Raw genomic sequence first — 17,479 nt, 5'->3', positions numbered from 1 at the left:
ATAGTATTAACAGCTCTGATAATATTTTTGCAAAACAAAATTAGTGCAACTAGAATTAAAAGGGAAATAGTGACCAGAAGAAAATCTTTGTAGTAATAATAATAATAATAATATCCAAGACATGTAGGGAATTGACCAAATCTACCTCTTTATAATCTTTACCCACTGGTTCTAGTCAAATCTAGTCAAACTAAGAAGTGATTTGGACTAATTATGTGGCATGACATTTTGAACTCCTTGAGGACAGGATATTTGTCTTATAGCATTTTGATTTCTCATAGGTCAGCACAGTGACCTACCCATAAGAGGCATTCAAGGAATGTTTATTGAACTAAATTGATGCTTAAAAGGCTTAACTCTGGTTCTCAGGACACTTATAGGCTAGTTGGTAAGATAAGATTAATGAAATAATTATAAGGACATAAATAAAAAATAGGATCTTAAGATCACAGATTTAAAACTTAAAGGGACTTCAGAGATTGTCTAATAAAACCCTCTCATTTTATCAATAAGGAAACTAAAGCTCAGAGAAGTTCCTTGCCCAGGAAGTAGCTGAGCTGGTGCACAAACACATGTCTAATAGTTCTTTTTACTGATCTGAATTGTTGAATGCAATTGTTAAATAAATTCAAGTATGAGAGTCTGAGTTACAAGGTAAATGCTCTAGGAATTAAGAAAAAAGAGTGAGATCTGACAATTTCAAAAGATTCATAATGAAAAACATTATCCTCCTCCAGAGAGAGAACTGATGAACTCTGAGTGCAGATTAAGGCATATTTTTTTCTTTATTTTACTTGATTTTTTTCAACATGACTAATATGGAAATATGTTTTGTGTGGCTTCATGCAAATAATGGGTATCATATTTCTTGCCTTCTCAATGGGAATGGAAGGAGAAACAGAATATAAAACTGGAAAGAAAAAAAAATTAATAAAAAGAAAAAGGCAAGGTCAGTGTGGGCTGAAGTTGCTGGGGAAGATTTCGTAGAAAAAGCTGGATTGGAGTTGGGTTTTAAAAGCAATTCCTGGGCATTGATGAGGAAATAAGAATGTTTCAGATATGAGGCATGGCATAAAACAGGTCATCCTAGAGTAAAGTCTTTCATTGAATAAAGTATGAATGGGACTTTCCCAAATGGATATTAAGTAAATGGGACTTACATCTTCATTATCAGCCCATATATGAGAACCCCTAGATTCTTTGATTTAAAAATCTTCCTGCAGGCAAAGTTTCCTCAACTGTAAAATTAAGATTACCACAATACTTAACTCACAAGGTTTTTATGAGAATCAAATGAGATAATGTTTTTAAAGGGACCTGCACAGTGTTTGGCACACAGTAGGTTATTAATAAATGCTTATTCACTTCCTTTATAGAATGTCCTCTTCCACATATCCCTCTCCCCCCAGGACCACATGCTATGTTTTAATCGGTACCGCCCAATATATGGGTTCTCCTTGGTGTAAATTCTCAGCTCACACAGTCCACCTCATTCTGCATCATTTTTAAACAGTTTACATCATAATAAAAATTTGGGGGAATGGGGTCAAGGAGAAAGGAATTCACACTGAGATTTGTCCTAAAAATAGCTCTGGATCTCATACCCCAATAAGGGTTACTTTGCCAGTACCTAATCTCTCTAATTCTACTCCTGGAGTTTGCTAATTTGGGATAAAGCAGATTTGGCTCTGCTCCAAGGAAGATTTAGAGTCTATGCTTGGTTCTCTGACATTCCTTGTATCTCCAGAATTACTTAGACTTTCTAGGGATCCCAATATCTAGGTATGACCCAGAACCAGGACAAAGTCCATACTCTGGGTCCTCTAGCACCATTCTGGAATGAATCAAGACCTTTGGGTCAAAATTGAAACTGATTTTTGGATCAAGGCATTCCCAGCTATGAAATTTTGAAGTAGAGCTACTTACAAAGTATCCTAACTTGTTATGTTTTATATCTGAAGCTTCTCCTGTTACTATGGAACTGTCTTTACACAGTATCTACCTGGCAAGTCTATACTTTACCAGCCTTAGTGGCTATTTTATAATTTCCTAGTCTATGCAATATTTCCTTCCAAGGTGTGACCCTGTTTAAAAGCATCCCTACACAAAAGTAATCTATCTGCTACCCTGACTTCTGAGGGTATGGCTATTACACTGTAGATTGAAAATAGCTGCAAACTAATCAGGATTCCACCTTGTCACAGTGATCACAATCTATCCTCCCCCAATCCCATCCCCCTTAGAGAGTTAATTGTCAAAGGTGTTTGGAAGTAGTATTGCTTACAACAGAACTACTGCCGAAGCTCCTGAACCCTACACCAATTCATCTTCTCCCACGACACATTTTACATTCTAAAAATACATATATTCCTTCTTTTTTCATTTTGTAAGATTTCCTTACATGGAATATCTGTGAGCAACCCTGGCATTACTGAAAAGTGTAGGATTCTGAGACAATGAGGGTGAAGAGAAAAAATTAATGGAAAGCTCAGAAAAGAGCGTCACCAATGTCTAGGAAAAGCCATCTGGATGAAAGATTTTTGACAATAGAAGATCAACAGTTAATATTCTGGGAGCAACAGAATATATGAAGAAAAATATTATTTTGGGCCCCCAAAGGAGGAAAGGGTCTCCTAAATTGGCAGGAAGTAGGCAATTGAATTAGGCACTAAAGAACATGTGAATTCAATAGGTGAGAAGTGGCAGAGGCCCAGGGCACATACAGAGCATGGGGGCTACAAAGTGCAGGGGATGTGCAGGTTGTGGCAGGTAGTCCTCCAGATGTTAGACAGCTGGAATCAAAGATTTAGAACTGGAAGGATCCTTAGAGCTCATCTAATCTAAACTCCTCATTTCACAGACAGTAAACTAAGATGAAGTGGCAGGGTTAGGATTCAAAGCAAGATCATCTGGCTCCAAAGTTAACATTCTTTCCACTATTCCTTATGAAAACAAAACAGTAAGCAGAAGTATGTCTGAATGGGTAAAGGGCTTCAAATGCCAGACTAATAAATGCAAAGTTAACTTGATAATAATAAAAATAATGACACATTTATATTGCACAAAACTACATGTAAAGCCCTATGCTAAGCACTTTACAATTATTACCTTATTTGACCTTAAAACCTCTCTGGGAGGCAGGTGCTATTTTTATCCCCATTTCACAGATGAGGCAAAAGGAGATTAAATGACATGGCAAATGTCAAACAGCTATTAAATTATTAAAATTTGAACTTGGATCTTCCTGATTCCAAGCTCAGCTGAAAATTTCTTTCTCTCTCTTTTTTTTAATCAAGCTTTTAATTTTCAAAACACATGCATAGTTTTCAACATTTACTTTTACAAAACTTTATGTTCCAAATTTTTTTCTCCCTTCCTTCCCCCTATCTCCTCCCCTAGATGGCAGGTAATATAGGTTAAACATGTATAATTCTTCTATACATATTTCTACAATTATCATGCTGCACAAGAAAAATCAGATTAAAAAAGAAAAGCAATGAGAAAAAAACAAAAGGCAAGCAAACAACAAAAGTGAAAAAAACTATTTTGTGTTCCACATTCAGTTCCCACAGTCCTCTCTGGGTCTAGATGGTTCTCACCATCACAAGATCATGGAACTGGCCTGAATCACCTCACTGTTGAAAAGAGTCACGTCCATTGGAATTGATCATCGTATAAACTTGTTGCTGTATACAATGATCTCCTGGCTGTACTCACTTCACTCATGTAAGTCCCTCCAGGCCTCTCTAAAATCATCCTTCCGAACATTTCTTACAGAACAATAATATTCCATACATTCATATATCATAACTTATTCAGCCATTCTCCAAGTGTTGGCATCCACTCAATTTCCAGTTCCTTGTCACTACAAAAAGAGCTGCCACATCTCTTCAACAATGAGATGAACCAAATCAGTTCCATTTGTTCAATAATGAATAGAAACAGCTACACCCAGTGAAAGAACTCTGGGAAATGAGTGTGAACCACTACATAGAATTCCCATCCCTCTATTTTTGTCCACCTGCATTTTTATTTCCTTCACAGGCTAATTGTACACTATTTCAAAGTCTGATTCTTCTTGTGCAGCAAAATAACTGTATGGACATGTATACATATATTGTATCTAACATATACTTTAACATATTTAACACGTATGGGATTACCTGCCATCTAGGGGAGGAGGTGGGGGAAAGGAAAAGAAAAATTGGAACAAAAGGTTTTGCAACTGTCAATGCTGAAAAATTACCCATGTATATATCTTGTAAATAACAAGCTTAAAAAAAAAAAAAAAAAAAAGAGCTGCCCTTTTCTTTTTTTATCCTCTCTCTGTGGGATACAGGCCCAGCAGAAACACTGTTTGATCCCAGGGTGTGCACAGTTTGATAGTGGCTGAAAGTAAGCAGAAAAGGGAAGATTTCTGAGCAGAGGGATGACAAGGATCATAAGTCTGAAGTATGTGAAAAGGATAGATTGCAAGAACTCCATCTTGTCTTTCACCCTCATATTTCAGGTAAGAAAAAGGGAGAAAGGGAGATTTAAGTGACTTGCCTGAGGTCATAAAGGCAGTAATTATTAGAAGGTGGGATTTTTACCAAAATCCACTGACTCTGGAGCTTATGGTCTTTCTATGGTATCATAGTGCTCTATTACCTAGCTTGCTGCTCTGCATACAGTAGGTGTTTAGTGTATGTTGAATTAAAATAATGCCCTCCAAAGCACACTCTCTGTATTTCATACCACAGAAGCCAACTTTTCTTGGATTAAGATATAAAAACAAGAACCCTTGAGTTACCTCACTTTTGTCACTCAGTCAACAAGCACTAAGTACCTGCTATTGACCAGACAGGGTGCTAATAGTAGAGCATACAAAGACAAAACAAAAAAACTGTCTTAACTCTAAGAAGTTCATAGAATGAGGAGACAAAAAAAAAAAAACATGCAAACTACGTACAAATAATATACAGGATAAAGATAATCATTAGAAGGAAGGCCCTAGCATTAAGGGGAATTGAGACAGGCTTCTTGTAGAAGGTAGGATTTGAGCGGGATTTGATGGAAGTGAGGATGGCAAGGAGTCAGAAATGAGAAGAGAGAGAATTTCAGACATGGAGGATAGTCAGGGAAAATTCCTAGAACTGGAAGTATGTTGTTTGAGGAACAACCAGGAAGTTAGATTACTGGATCACATAGTATTTGGAGAAGAGTATAGTGCAAGAAGATGAGAAAGATAGAAGATACTTTTATTATTAAGGGCTTTTAAAACCAAGTTATTATTATTATTATTAATTTAAAACTTTAAAAAGCCAAATCAAGATGATTTTATGGCTGCCACAGCCTTGTGGAGCCAAGGATCAGACTTCTACTTTAGGAAGGTCACTTTGACAGCAGAGTAGAGGAAGGGAGGGACATGAGGCAGGGAGACATTCCTAGCAGGCTATTGCAATAGTCCAGTTGTGAGGTAATGTGGCTGCACTATGGTGATGGTATTGTCAGAGGAAAGAAGGAAACATAGATAAGAGATGTTAAAGGGTAGATATGATAGGGGTTGGCAACAGATTATAATTGTATTTATTATATATGATTATATTACATATATAACATATATTATATCTATTATTATAATATGTTATCTACTTGTTATAGATTACAAGAGAAGAGTGAGGATTGAAGGATTATGCCTAGGTTTGAGCCTGGGTGATTGGGAGGATGATGGGGTCCTCAACAGTAAAAAGAAAGTTAAGGAAGGTTTAGGTGACCTTAAGATACTTATGGGATAGCCACTTCAAGATATCAAATGGCTAGTTACAGACGTGAAGGTGAAGGTCAGCAAAAGATTTCTACTGGGACAAGTAGATCTGAGAATCTTCTACATAGAGATAACTAACTCCATGGAAATAAATAAGATCATCAAGTGAAAGTGTATGGAGGAAGAAGTGAAGATGACTTTGGACAGAGTCTTAAGGGACACCCAACATTAGTGGATGCTACCTGGATTCCAGCAAAGGAGATGGAGAAGGAATATTTAGTTAGGTATCATTACAGAGTTTTTCCTCTCATGAGGAAACATAACAAAACAAGAACAAACCAAACTTCCCTTTATCCTGATATTTCTTCAAATAATCATTTCTATCTTTCTTGGTCTTAACTGTTGAATATCTAGGAAGAGCGGACTTCACTTTGCTACCTCCACTTCCTTTCCACCCTTCATCATTTGAGTTTTATCTGTACCATGCTCCTCTATCAGCAATTAATCAAGCAGAATTAATAGTTACCCGGATTTGACCAGACACTCATGAGTCTTGAGTACATCTTTCAGAAGGATGGTTCGCAGAGGATCTCTGTCCTGGGGAGAGAAACAAAATAAGGTGGGATAAGTCTATCTATTTGTTGTTTAGTGACAGAGATCTCCAAATCTATGTAGAATGAAAAGCAACAAAGTACAAATTCAACCATGAATATGACCTCAGAGATGTCTAAAACTCAGAACTCTGGAGCAAGTTATTTCATCTCTTTTACCTCAGTTTTCTTATCTGTAAAATGGAAAGGTTGGAATACATGACCTTAATGATTCTTTCCATTCCTATATCTTATATGAATTCCTGACATGGATGGGAAATTTGAGAAGGAAGCAGACAAACATGGTACCCTTTGTAAATGTGAGAAGGAGACTAGAGATAGAAATTTGTGTATTGGAGGGGCAACTGAGAGAGAAGGTGGGGCAATTTTCTATGTTCATACTTGCGATGACAGTATGAGTGTAACCCATGTGCCTCCAAATTTATGTAGGCAAAAATGTGCCCTGAGCTAAAGGATTCTTTTGGGGGTGTCCCAGAACTACCACTACTCACCTGTTCACACTTGTAGTAGGACAGGGAGAAATCATCAAGAGCAAAGAAACGACGTTTCCAGTTCTTTCTCTGAAACAGAAGAGAGACGGATGCCTCTTTGTACATTGCTCCCTCAAGGAATCTTATCCTATCCTTGGGTGGCAGGTTCTAAGATAGTAGTTTTAAGTACAGCATTTTATTTAAAGTTAGCAAGTTTTGTCACTTACTAACTTGTAACTTTGGACAAATTGCTTTGTACCTGTCTGGGCCACAGTTTCCTGATATGTAAAATGAGAATAATACTAGCACTTAAGTCACAAGTTGTGGTGAAGATGAAATGAAATTATCTATTTTTGCTTATAAATGTTAATGGACAATACAATTTTATATAATGTGATGGCTAATAATAATTATTATATATAACACCATAATTTTTTGCATAGCATAAGATTATAAATATTATTATTATAGTCAGGCTTATGAGTCATTTTGACTCCAAAACAAGATAATGTATATAAACCTTAAAAGGCTACACAAATATTAGGGTGAAGAGGAGGAAAAAGATGGGGAAGAAAAGGAAAAAGAAGAATCCATAACCTTCTGGGAAATATTGGCTTGTTGGATTATAGATTTAATATTCTGAACATTTTGGATAAAAAAAGTCTTACATAGGTTGACATCTCATTCTGGCATAATTTTTCTCTCTCCCCACAAGTTTCTGTGGTACAGCAATTCAATTCAATAAACACTTATTAAGTGTCCTACTATATGTCAGACACTGGGGTAAATGTTTGGCAAATGATAGCCCCTTACCTCAAGGAACTTGCAGTCTAATGAGGGAGGCAACATGCAAAGAAATATTTACAAAGAAAGCTATATTCAGCATAAATGGAAAAGCATTGGAATTTAAAAGAGTTAGGGAAGGCTTCTTCTAGAAGTTGGGATTTTAGTTGGGGCTTAACAGAAGCCAGGGAGGTCAGTAGTCAGAGTGGAGGAATGAGGGCATTCCAGGTATTGGGGATAGCCAGAGAAAAGAGAGAGAATGTCCTGTTTATGGAACAGCCAGGAGGTCGGTGTCATGGGATTGAAGAATACGTACTGGGGAGTAAGGTTTAAGAAGACTGGAAAGGTAGGAGGGGGCTGGGTTATAAAGGGCTTTGAATGGCAGAGTTTGGCCAGAGTTGTTGGCCCTTACCACGTTCCCCTGTTTCACACAGTAGCCACTCTTAAGGACAGGTGGCCCAGGGTGGGCTCGGCATCCCGAAGTAGGAATGTAGCTCTGAGACCTCCGGAGGATAGCATGGTGACCTTGCACACCTGCATCTGTCCCATCTCCGCCATTCTGCAAAAGAACAGTCAATATCTTTTTCTCATCCTGCAAACTGATTTATTCTCTACCTTAACCCTTTTACCCTTCTCCTACCCCAGTCACATTCTTGGATTTCCCCATAAAAACAAAGTTTTCTCTCACTACTAAGATAAAACTATTGTCTCAGAGAGTTCAGTCAGAACTGGGAGAACAGAAAGGAGGAGAGGTGACTCTAATCAAGAGAATTGTTTGTGTACTTCTACATCTAAATATATACATATATGTATTATCTAATTATATATGTGTACATATATACACATGCATGTTTTCATATACATATGCAAGTATATGTATCTGTGCATATATATATATATACATATAGGCCAAATTTGTATCTTTATAATCTAACCACCGGAGGGCAGGGTAGAGAAGGGAGGACAAGGGGACAAATAAGAGAGGGAAGGAAGCCCAGCATAAATTTTCTCAGTTTGGCCCTATTCCTCTCTCTCTAATCTCACTAGTCTAATATGCTATTAGGTACTAGTCTGAGGCAACTAGGTTGCACAGTAGATAGAGCATTGGACTTGGAATAAAGAGAAGAGTTCAAATTCTCCCGAAGACTCTTACAAGCTATATGTGACATTGAACAAATAACCTAATTGCTGCCTACCTCAGTTTCCCCAAATGTAAAATGAAGATAATAATTATATCTACCTCTCAGGGTTGTTGGGAGAATCCAATGTTTGTAAAGCATTTTGCAGAGCTTAACATGATACATAAATGTTATATTTTGTTATTGTTACTCTATTTGGTGTTTCACGGACTATATTCTAACATAGCAGTTAAAACAAGAGGCTTGGTACTTCTCTTTTTCACCCATGTAGAGCCCCATTATCTCCACATCTCCACTAATGATAGCCACTTCATAGCAATCATTTTCCAGGTGCTAGGGAAAATCTCAGACCTTTAAAGATCAAGGTTCTCTTGCCCACAAAACATTTTCTATAGCTTCTCTGAATCATTAATCTAAGACATCATTTCAAGACATAATCCAAAACACATTTCTTTGCATATGTCAAATCAATGACATCATACTCTTGGTTTTCTCAATCAGGAGCCCCATCCCCACCCCCCAATCTGCTATACCTGGTTGATGGGTGTGTGGACCACAACTCCACCAATGATCTCTGTCTTATATGCCACCTGTAGCTTTTTTTCTGAGGGCTGAGGAATTGCTGGACTCTTGGCAACCTCAGTAGCCAGGGGCAGGTTCCCCACTTTGGGCACCTGGAAGAAGAGAAAGCACAGAAAAAATTAGTATAGGAGCATACAGTAAATGTCAGAACTGAGACTCAGTGGCAGAATGGGGTCATCTAACTACTAAGTTCATTGCTCTGCCTCTTAGGTTCACACAAAAGAAAAATGAGTCTGCAAATTGAAGATTTCAGAAGCAAATGGCAGATTGAAGGGAATCTGCTAAGGTAAATATTTTGAAGGTTCCCTTAGTCTTATCAACAATGGGTCCTATGAACTGGTAGTCCTGGAATTTCTACCTGAGGACTCAGCTTTTACCATTTAATATAGGAGTACCAGATCATTCCTGTCCTTATATACATTCTCTCCCACTCCCTCTCCTCATCCACTTATTATAAATAGGTTCTCTTTGGGGAAAGATCTCTTTCCTTCTTCCTGGCCACTTCTGCTCTCATTCCCTATTTCCAATTTTAAGATATCTATATTATATATTGGACAAAAAAATCTGGCAGAAAAACTGTATCTCTGACACTTGAGGTACACTCTATAACTCGTCCTTTCTAAAACAATCAAGAATTCCCAACCTCTTTTTAAAAACTCATCCTACTTAAAAAAAAAAAATCACAATAATTTCACTCATCCTTCCCCTAACCATATAATAATAGCTGACATCCTAGAGATGAACTTACTTAGCTAATCTAAGTCAGAAAGTAGATAAAAGTCATTCCCAGACCACTTTTCCCATATTTCTCTGAGCTGTGATTAAGTATTATAGGGTCCTTAGTCTGAAGAGAGAGAAGGGAAGGGAGAGAGAAAGAGAGAGCCAGAGAGAGAAAATATTTGTCTGAGGGCAAATAGAAAAAAATCCAAGTTAATAAGAAATAAGCCAGAATTCCCAAGATACCAGAGAAATTGAAATTTAGAAAAAGTCAAGTGAAGGTACCTTCAGATAGGTAGACAAAGCTGGTCTAAAAGCTTACACCACATTCTAATTCCAATAGACTTGTGTTGGATAGTGCCATTCTAATCCAAAAAAAAGAACTATGGAGACTGAATGAGGTGGAGCAAAGCATATTTTCCTCCTTTTTATTTTTGTTGTTGTTGGATTGCTTGTTTTTTCCCCCTTTTGATCTGATTTTTCTTGTGCAACATGACAAATATAGAAATATGTTTAGAAGAATTGCGCATGTTTAACCTATACAGGATTGCTTACTGTTCTGGGAAGAGGAGTAGGGAGAGGGAAAAAAAAATTGGAACACAGAGTTTTGCAAAGGTGAATGTTAAAAGCTATCTTTGCATGTATTTGGAAAAATGAAATGCAATTTAAAAAAAAACTAACCTATGCCATATTCAGTGAAGAATGAGAGTCTAAGACCTGAAAGTACCTTTAAAGAGCTGCTTTACTGGAGGACTTGATACAGACTGTGATGAGAATAATATCTACCAGTGTTTCCTCACAAGATGAGTTAGGCCACCCCTCTTCCTTCCCTCCTTTAGTTTTCCCTAAAAAAGAGAGAAAGCTGTCCCTGCTTCTTGATTGGCTATTGCCTACCTTGACACAGTTTCCTTCACCTGAGGTTGTAAAAAGACTGGACCACATGTAGACAGGTACTAGCTAAAAATCATAAAAGTTCCCATGTCCTTCATCATATCCTGTCCTTATGAAAATGAGGAGGGAGTTCAGAGAAAGTAAGTACTACTGTACTTATGTGGTATATCTTTGCTATTTTAGAGCAAAGTAAACCTCCTTTGGTGAACTTTCAATGTCTTGTGAATGTCTCATTTCATCCCAACAATATGAACTAAGTGGGCTGCCATGACAGATGCTTCCAATACAGACAATTCCTTTGTATCCTGAACCATAATACAACTATTAAGGGCACAGGCTTGGTAGAAAAATCAAAGACAGTTGCCCCTTTATAATAGAGGAGATTTTTAGTTCATTCACCCTGTATAATCTGTATATCATTGTTATGAATTTCAATTTTTTCATCTATAAAATTTTGGGTTTTAAGTCAACCTTATTTTATGATTCCTTATAATCTAATAGTTGCTATTAGAAAGATATTGAGAGAAAATCACCTTCATTGCTTAGCTTAGGGTCCTTTTCACTGCATAATTTTCAAAGCCTTCGAGGGAATATGTGTGATTCACTGTTATAGGCTTTTCTTGAAATATCATACCCTTGTCAGAAGTAACATATTTGTATTATAATAACTCAGCATCTTCAGGAGTCATTAGATTTAAAGTGAGAAAAAACTTTCAACATCAATTCAGTCCCCTCAATTTTAGATTATCAATGAGGTTCAGAAAGAAGAAGAGTTGCCCAAATGTTATAGAGCCATTTAGGAGCAGAACTGGATCGGGCCATGGAAGGAAGAGGCTAAAGGATCTGAGGAGGAGGAGGAAGAGGAGAAGGAGGAGGAGGAGGAAGACGAGGAGGAGGAGGAAGATGAGGAGAAGGAGGAGGAGGAGAAAGAGGAAGAGAAGAAAGAGGAAGAGGAGGAGAGGAAAAAGATGGGGAGGAGGGAGAGGAGGAGTTCTGAAGCTGTCTCCAGGTACTTGAAGACCTGTCATATAAAAGATGAATTAGCCTTGTACTGCTTGGCACCAAAGGGAAGTACTGAGAATAGCCCGTAGACATGGACATGGCAAAGAAGTATATGAGCACGCATATGAAGAAGCAGGTTCCAACAGGCTTGAAGCCTATTGTTAAAATTTCAGTGTGAATATTTGTATCTTGGAATAGCAAATGCTTTTAAGTCAGGACTTGATAGTGTTTCTTTTAATTGCCTATATTTGAGAAAGTGATGAAGAAAATGTTAATATTGCAGATTAGACTTAAAAGTGAGTCTTGTGCTCTGAAGAGTTAGTTTTTAGACATTTACCAGCAAACTCCTGGATATAAGGGAATAATTTCCTAACAACTGGAGCAATGCAATTAGGCAATGTCATGTATGCTATACCTGGAATGCTTATATGAGGTGTGAAGCTGACCTAAATAATCTCTGAATTCTCTTCAAGTCCTAAGATTCAATAAATCCAATAAAACCCTCTTAAGAAAACTTATTTGTAGAATCAGGGAAAACAAAGAATACACTTGAGGTTAAAAGAAATGAGCGTTAGGGGCAGCTAGATAGAGCACCAGCCCTGAAGTCAGGAGGACCTGAGTTCAAATCTAATACTTAATACTTCCTAGCTGTGTGACCTTGGACAAGTCACTTAACCCCAATTGCCTCAGGATGGAAAAAAAGAATTGAATATTAGCCTTCTTAAACAAAACACTCATTCAAGAGTGATACAATTAGAAAATAGCAAGTCTCATAACATTAGATAAAAGTTTTGACATCTATAATACAGAAAGCTTCCCAGTATGCATCAATACACACACATTCAATGACATACTCCCTCTGTCTCTGTCTCGCCTACTCTTGCATGAGAATACTCAAAGGAGCTATGATTTTGTCAGCATGGGGGAAACTTCCTCCATCAAAGCAGGGCAGATTCAAAACACTTCTATGGTTTAATGAGCCTGAAGCCCAGGGTGACCCATTCCCTAAATTTCAATCTCTCCTTTCTTCACTTGAAGCTTACAATACACCCAAGCCTTTTTCATCCTAAAATTAAAAAAAAAGAAAAGAAAGAAAAGAAAAACAAAAAATTTAATTTGATCTGATGATTCCAGCTAGCTTTAAATCTATATCTCTTCATCTCAGTCATGACTAATCTTGAGAAAGCTATTTAGACAAAGTGCCTCCACTTCTCTCATCTCTACAACTGATTTCTAACCAAATAGTTCAACTGAAACATCTCTTTTCAAAGTTAGCAATGATCTCTTAATTGTCAAATCGAATGGTCTCCTCTCAATACTAATCCTTTTTGGCCTCTGCCACCTTTGACACTGTCATTCCCGAATACTCTCACTTTCCTAGGTATTTCATGACATGACCTTGTCTTTATTCTCCACTTACATGTCTGATCACCCTTCAGTCTTCCTTTCTAGCATATCTATGCCATACTCACTAAGGATGTTTCTTCAAGGCTCTGTCCTGGCCCTCTCCTTTTTTTTCTCTCTGTAATTCCTCACTTAGTGATCTCATCAGCTCTCTTGGGTTCAATTATCATCTCTATGCAGGTGTTTCTCACATCAATGTAACCAGCTCTAGTTTCTCTGTGGAGCCTTCTTCTGTGTCACCAACTGCCATTTTTACATCTCAAACTGGATGTGCCCAAAGGCAAAAAACTCAACATATTCAAAACAGAACTCATATCTTTACCAAAAAAACATCCCCTCTTCTGAACTTTCCTACTGTCAAGGGCATCACTATTCTCTCACTTAGCCAAGTGCATAAATTTAGTCATAGCATCCTCAACTCATTCAACATCTCTAACCTGTTGCCAAATATTATTTTAAAATATATTTTCACCATGTCTGTCCATGTATGGTTCCTTCTTTCCATTCACATAGCCACCATCATTGTTCAAGCCATCATTGTCTCTACCCTGAGGTATAAAAGGCACAAAAGATATAATATCCTCTCATTGGTCTCATCTCTTGTTGCTCCAATTCTTTCTCTACTCAGCTGTCAAAGTGATTTAACTAAACCATGTTATTTTCTTATTTCCAAATGCCAGTGGCTCCCTATTACCTGCTAGATCACATATAAAAAATCTTTTGCAATCTGTCCCTTTCATCCCTTTCCAGTATTTGACTTCTTCTTATACACTGCATACACTGACCTTCTTGGCCCCCTTTAAATGCACTCTTTTCCCAATTCAGTGCCTTTGCACCAGCTGCCCCCATAACTGGAATGCCCTCCTTCACCTCAGCCTCTTAAGATTTTCTAGTTTCCTCCAAGACTCACTAAACAAAACCAGGAGAACATGGTATACAGTAACAGCAAGATTATGTGATGATCAACTATAATAGATTTAACTCTTCTCAGCAACTACAATGATTTAAGAAAACTCCAATAGATTTGGGATGGAAAATGTCATCCACATCCAAAGGGAGAACCATGGAGAGTGAATGTGGATCAAAGCATAGTATTTCCCCTTATTGTTTTGTTTTGTTGTTGTTGCTTGCTTGCTTTTTCTTTCTCATGGTTTTTTCCCCTTTTGGCCTGATGTTTTCTGCGCTACATAACAAATACAGAAATATGTTTAAAAGGATTGTGTATGTATAACCTATATTAGATTGTTTGCTGTCTTGGAGAGAGAAGAGATAAAGGAGGGAGAGAAAATTTTAGAATACAAAATCTTACAAAAATGAATGTTGAAAACTATTTTTACATATATTTGGAAAAACAAAATACTATTGAGGAACAAGAAAGAGAATGTAAGCTCCAGGGGGGTAGAAAGTATTTTCTTGTTTGTATTTGTATTTAAGGCACTTAGCAGTGCCTTATACATATAATACATATAATAGGTGCTTAATAAATGTTTATTCACTGTTGGAAAAAAAAAAAGACTCAGCTCAGATTCTACCTTCTTTAGGAGGCCTCCAGAAGTCTCTCCTGTTATTAGTGTCTTCCCTTTGAAATTTTCTTCTATACTTTCCTATTACCATATATATAAAATGTATAATCTGCTATTTGTATGCTGTCTTCCAACCAGAAAATAAGTTCCTTGAGCTTGATTTTGCCTTTCTTTGTATGTCTCACATCTACATGGTACCTGCCACATAAGCTCTCAAACATTGTTGGGTAAGTCCCAAAGACTGGCTTTGTAATCAGACCTTCCTTTCTCCAAACCTAGGGATTTATCTCCTCCTGGATTTATCTAGACTACCTCATCGTCTGATCCTGTACAGGTCCAAAAATATTATCTCGGAGGATTCTTCTACATGCAGATAGAGGAAGACAGCATGAACCCTAGAGCAGTCACTCATCAAGGTTCAGTGATTCTTCTAAAGGAAGCACCTTTAAACCACAAACTGTCTTTGTTGCTCTGGGCTCATCTACAAAAGCAGCCATTTGGCCAAGCAACCCTTTGAAGTGAGAGGAGGAGCTGGAGGACTGGTGAGAGAGTTCCAACTTCTCTCCTCCCCCATCCCGACACTTTATCCTTCACTTTGCAATATAAGTAAAGCACATTGCGATCCTTAAAGAGCTCTTTAAATGTTGGCTGCTATTATTATTGTTACCAATTTGAACTTGAGTTACCCCAGAAATTACCCAAAATATGACTGATCATAAATCTTCTTAGGGATCTGATCCTACCATAGAAGGGACTCTCCATGTACTTCCCCCTGACCAGAACTGGATCTCAAACTTTCAGTTTAACTTGTGGTCAATCAGTCATGGTGCAAGAATAGGTAGCTGGGAATTATCAGGGGAATAGGCAACTGGGAATCCCCTATTTTTGTCCAAAGTTCCCTCCAGAATCAATTAGACCCTGGACTGGAAAAAAGGTTCTTTTGCTTATATGAAGAATGGGAAAGGAACCATACATACTGTGATTTTGCTGGCTTGGTTCAGTGCCTCTACCCAATCCTTCAGGTCTTTCTGGTCATTGGCTTGCAGGAAATAACGCTGAGAAAGGGCGTTGATGACTGCAAACAGACAGGCAACAAGACAAAAAGAAAATAAACTCCCAATCAGCATTCAGGCGACAAATAGAGACATCAACGAACAAAAACCCATCTTTGAGATGAGGTTGCACGAGCTCCATAATGCAGACCAGACAAATTTCCGTGACACAGGCCACTCTGAAGAATGCTCAGGGAGGAAAAAGCTATTATTACTCTTTCTTCTGCTCTAAAAATATATCTTACTTCACCAGGAAAATGCCTACTACTCCACTTCTCGATATGCTGATTTTCATCTTGAAGATGATCAATAAGACACACCCTTGGATTCCTTTTCTAAGAGTAGTAATGGATTTATGGTACATCCCTTTTCTCTTAATCAGTATCCCTTACTGTCAGTGACATGTAAACAAGGAGTGGTTAGAAAACAATCAGTTGTGAAATAAAGTCCAAATCCAAATGACTGAGCTCCCTGAGTCTCTTTTGGTTCAATAATTGATTTATTAATGAGCTTTCTATGTGTTTTATTTAGCTTGGTTGTCTACAGAATCCAAGGAATCTCCAATGTTTTTGAATTGTGCAATAAATGAAATGTTTGAATGATAAGTAGAGGATTCTGTTTTAAAATAAATTTTGTTTAAATTTTATTGATGCTTTTTGTTTTGAAATTATAATTATTTCTAGAAATGGACCATTTTGTATCCTCTACCAACTCCACACCCCTTCCCATCAAAACTGAACCCTCTTTGGGAATAAAGAAAAAAAGCAAAGCAAAAAATGTCCCAGGCAGTCATCACATCTGATTATACACACCATATTCTGCCTCTCTGCCAAGAGGAATGAAGCGTAGCTCTTAGTCTGTTCTCTGGGACCACTACCAATTTTTAGCGCCTTGGTTTCTGTTTCCTTTAAATGATCATTTCATTTACATTTCTATAGTGATTGTTCATATTCAATATTGGATGTTAAACCATTCAGGGTGGGATGGGAGAGTTAATTTATTTCCTTTATAATACTTCAATCATCTGTGATTCCTTCAATATGGGTTCACCCTCCTCTGCTAAATGAGGTGTGATCTCTCCATGCTTCGATAAATATGGGGGCCAATCTGCTGGTGATGAGACTCTTTGGACTGGTCTTCAGATAACAATCTGGCCCTGGCCCATACTGGAACCTTTTTCAACTTGGTAGGACATGCCAGGAGTTTATGGAGTCCTGGTGCAGCAATCATGAACCCATGGTTATCTCTGTGCCACAGTGCAGCACCCACTCTAGTCAGGCTTTAATGAATGTAAGTTATAGGGATAGGAAAATCCCTTGGGATAAATACAGACTCCAGAGCCACAAGACAGACAGACAGCAAGAATCCTGGCTGATATCTTTTTGTATTAATCACAAATCAAATTGGAAATCACAAAAGTAGGAAGGGACTGAGAAGTCATTCAGTCCAAGCCCTTCCTTTAATTTTTTTTGTTTCAGTCCCTTCATGTTGCAGATATAAAACTGAGATCCAAGAGTTTTTGGCTTACTGTCACCTAGGTAATAAGAAGAAGAATCAAG

At 37.6% G+C, this 17,479-nt stretch overlaps 1 protein-coding gene across 1 annotated transcript in view; it reads right to left on the bottom strand.

Annotated features, from left to right (window-relative positions):
• The window catches only part of PLEKHA2 (pleckstrin homology domain containing A2), a 119,340-nt gene that overhangs the window by 14,263 nt on the left and 87,598 nt on the right, over positions 1-17,479 (bottom strand). Inside the window, exons 5-9 of the mRNA XM_051975554.1 lie at positions 15,846-15,943; positions 9,283-9,423; positions 8,023-8,169; positions 6,849-6,917; positions 6,273-6,343 (exon numbers count right to left, since the gene is read on the bottom strand). Coding sequence (XP_051831514.1) covers positions 6,273-6,343; positions 6,849-6,917; positions 8,023-8,169; positions 9,283-9,423; positions 15,846-15,943 — 526 coding nt within the window. The remainder of the gene's footprint in view (positions 1-6,272; positions 6,344-6,848; positions 6,918-8,022; positions 8,170-9,282; positions 9,424-15,845; positions 15,944-17,479) is intronic.

This window comes from Antechinus flavipes, chromosome 2 (assembly GCF_016432865.1).
Source record: "Antechinus flavipes isolate AdamAnt ecotype Samford, QLD, Australia chromosome 2, AdamAnt_v2, whole genome shotgun sequence".
Classification (NCBI taxonomy): domain Eukaryota; kingdom Metazoa; phylum Chordata; class Mammalia; order Dasyuromorphia; family Dasyuridae; genus Antechinus; species Antechinus flavipes.
Note: the sequence above shows the minus strand (reverse complement) of the source record. Positions and strands in the feature narration are given on the sequence as shown.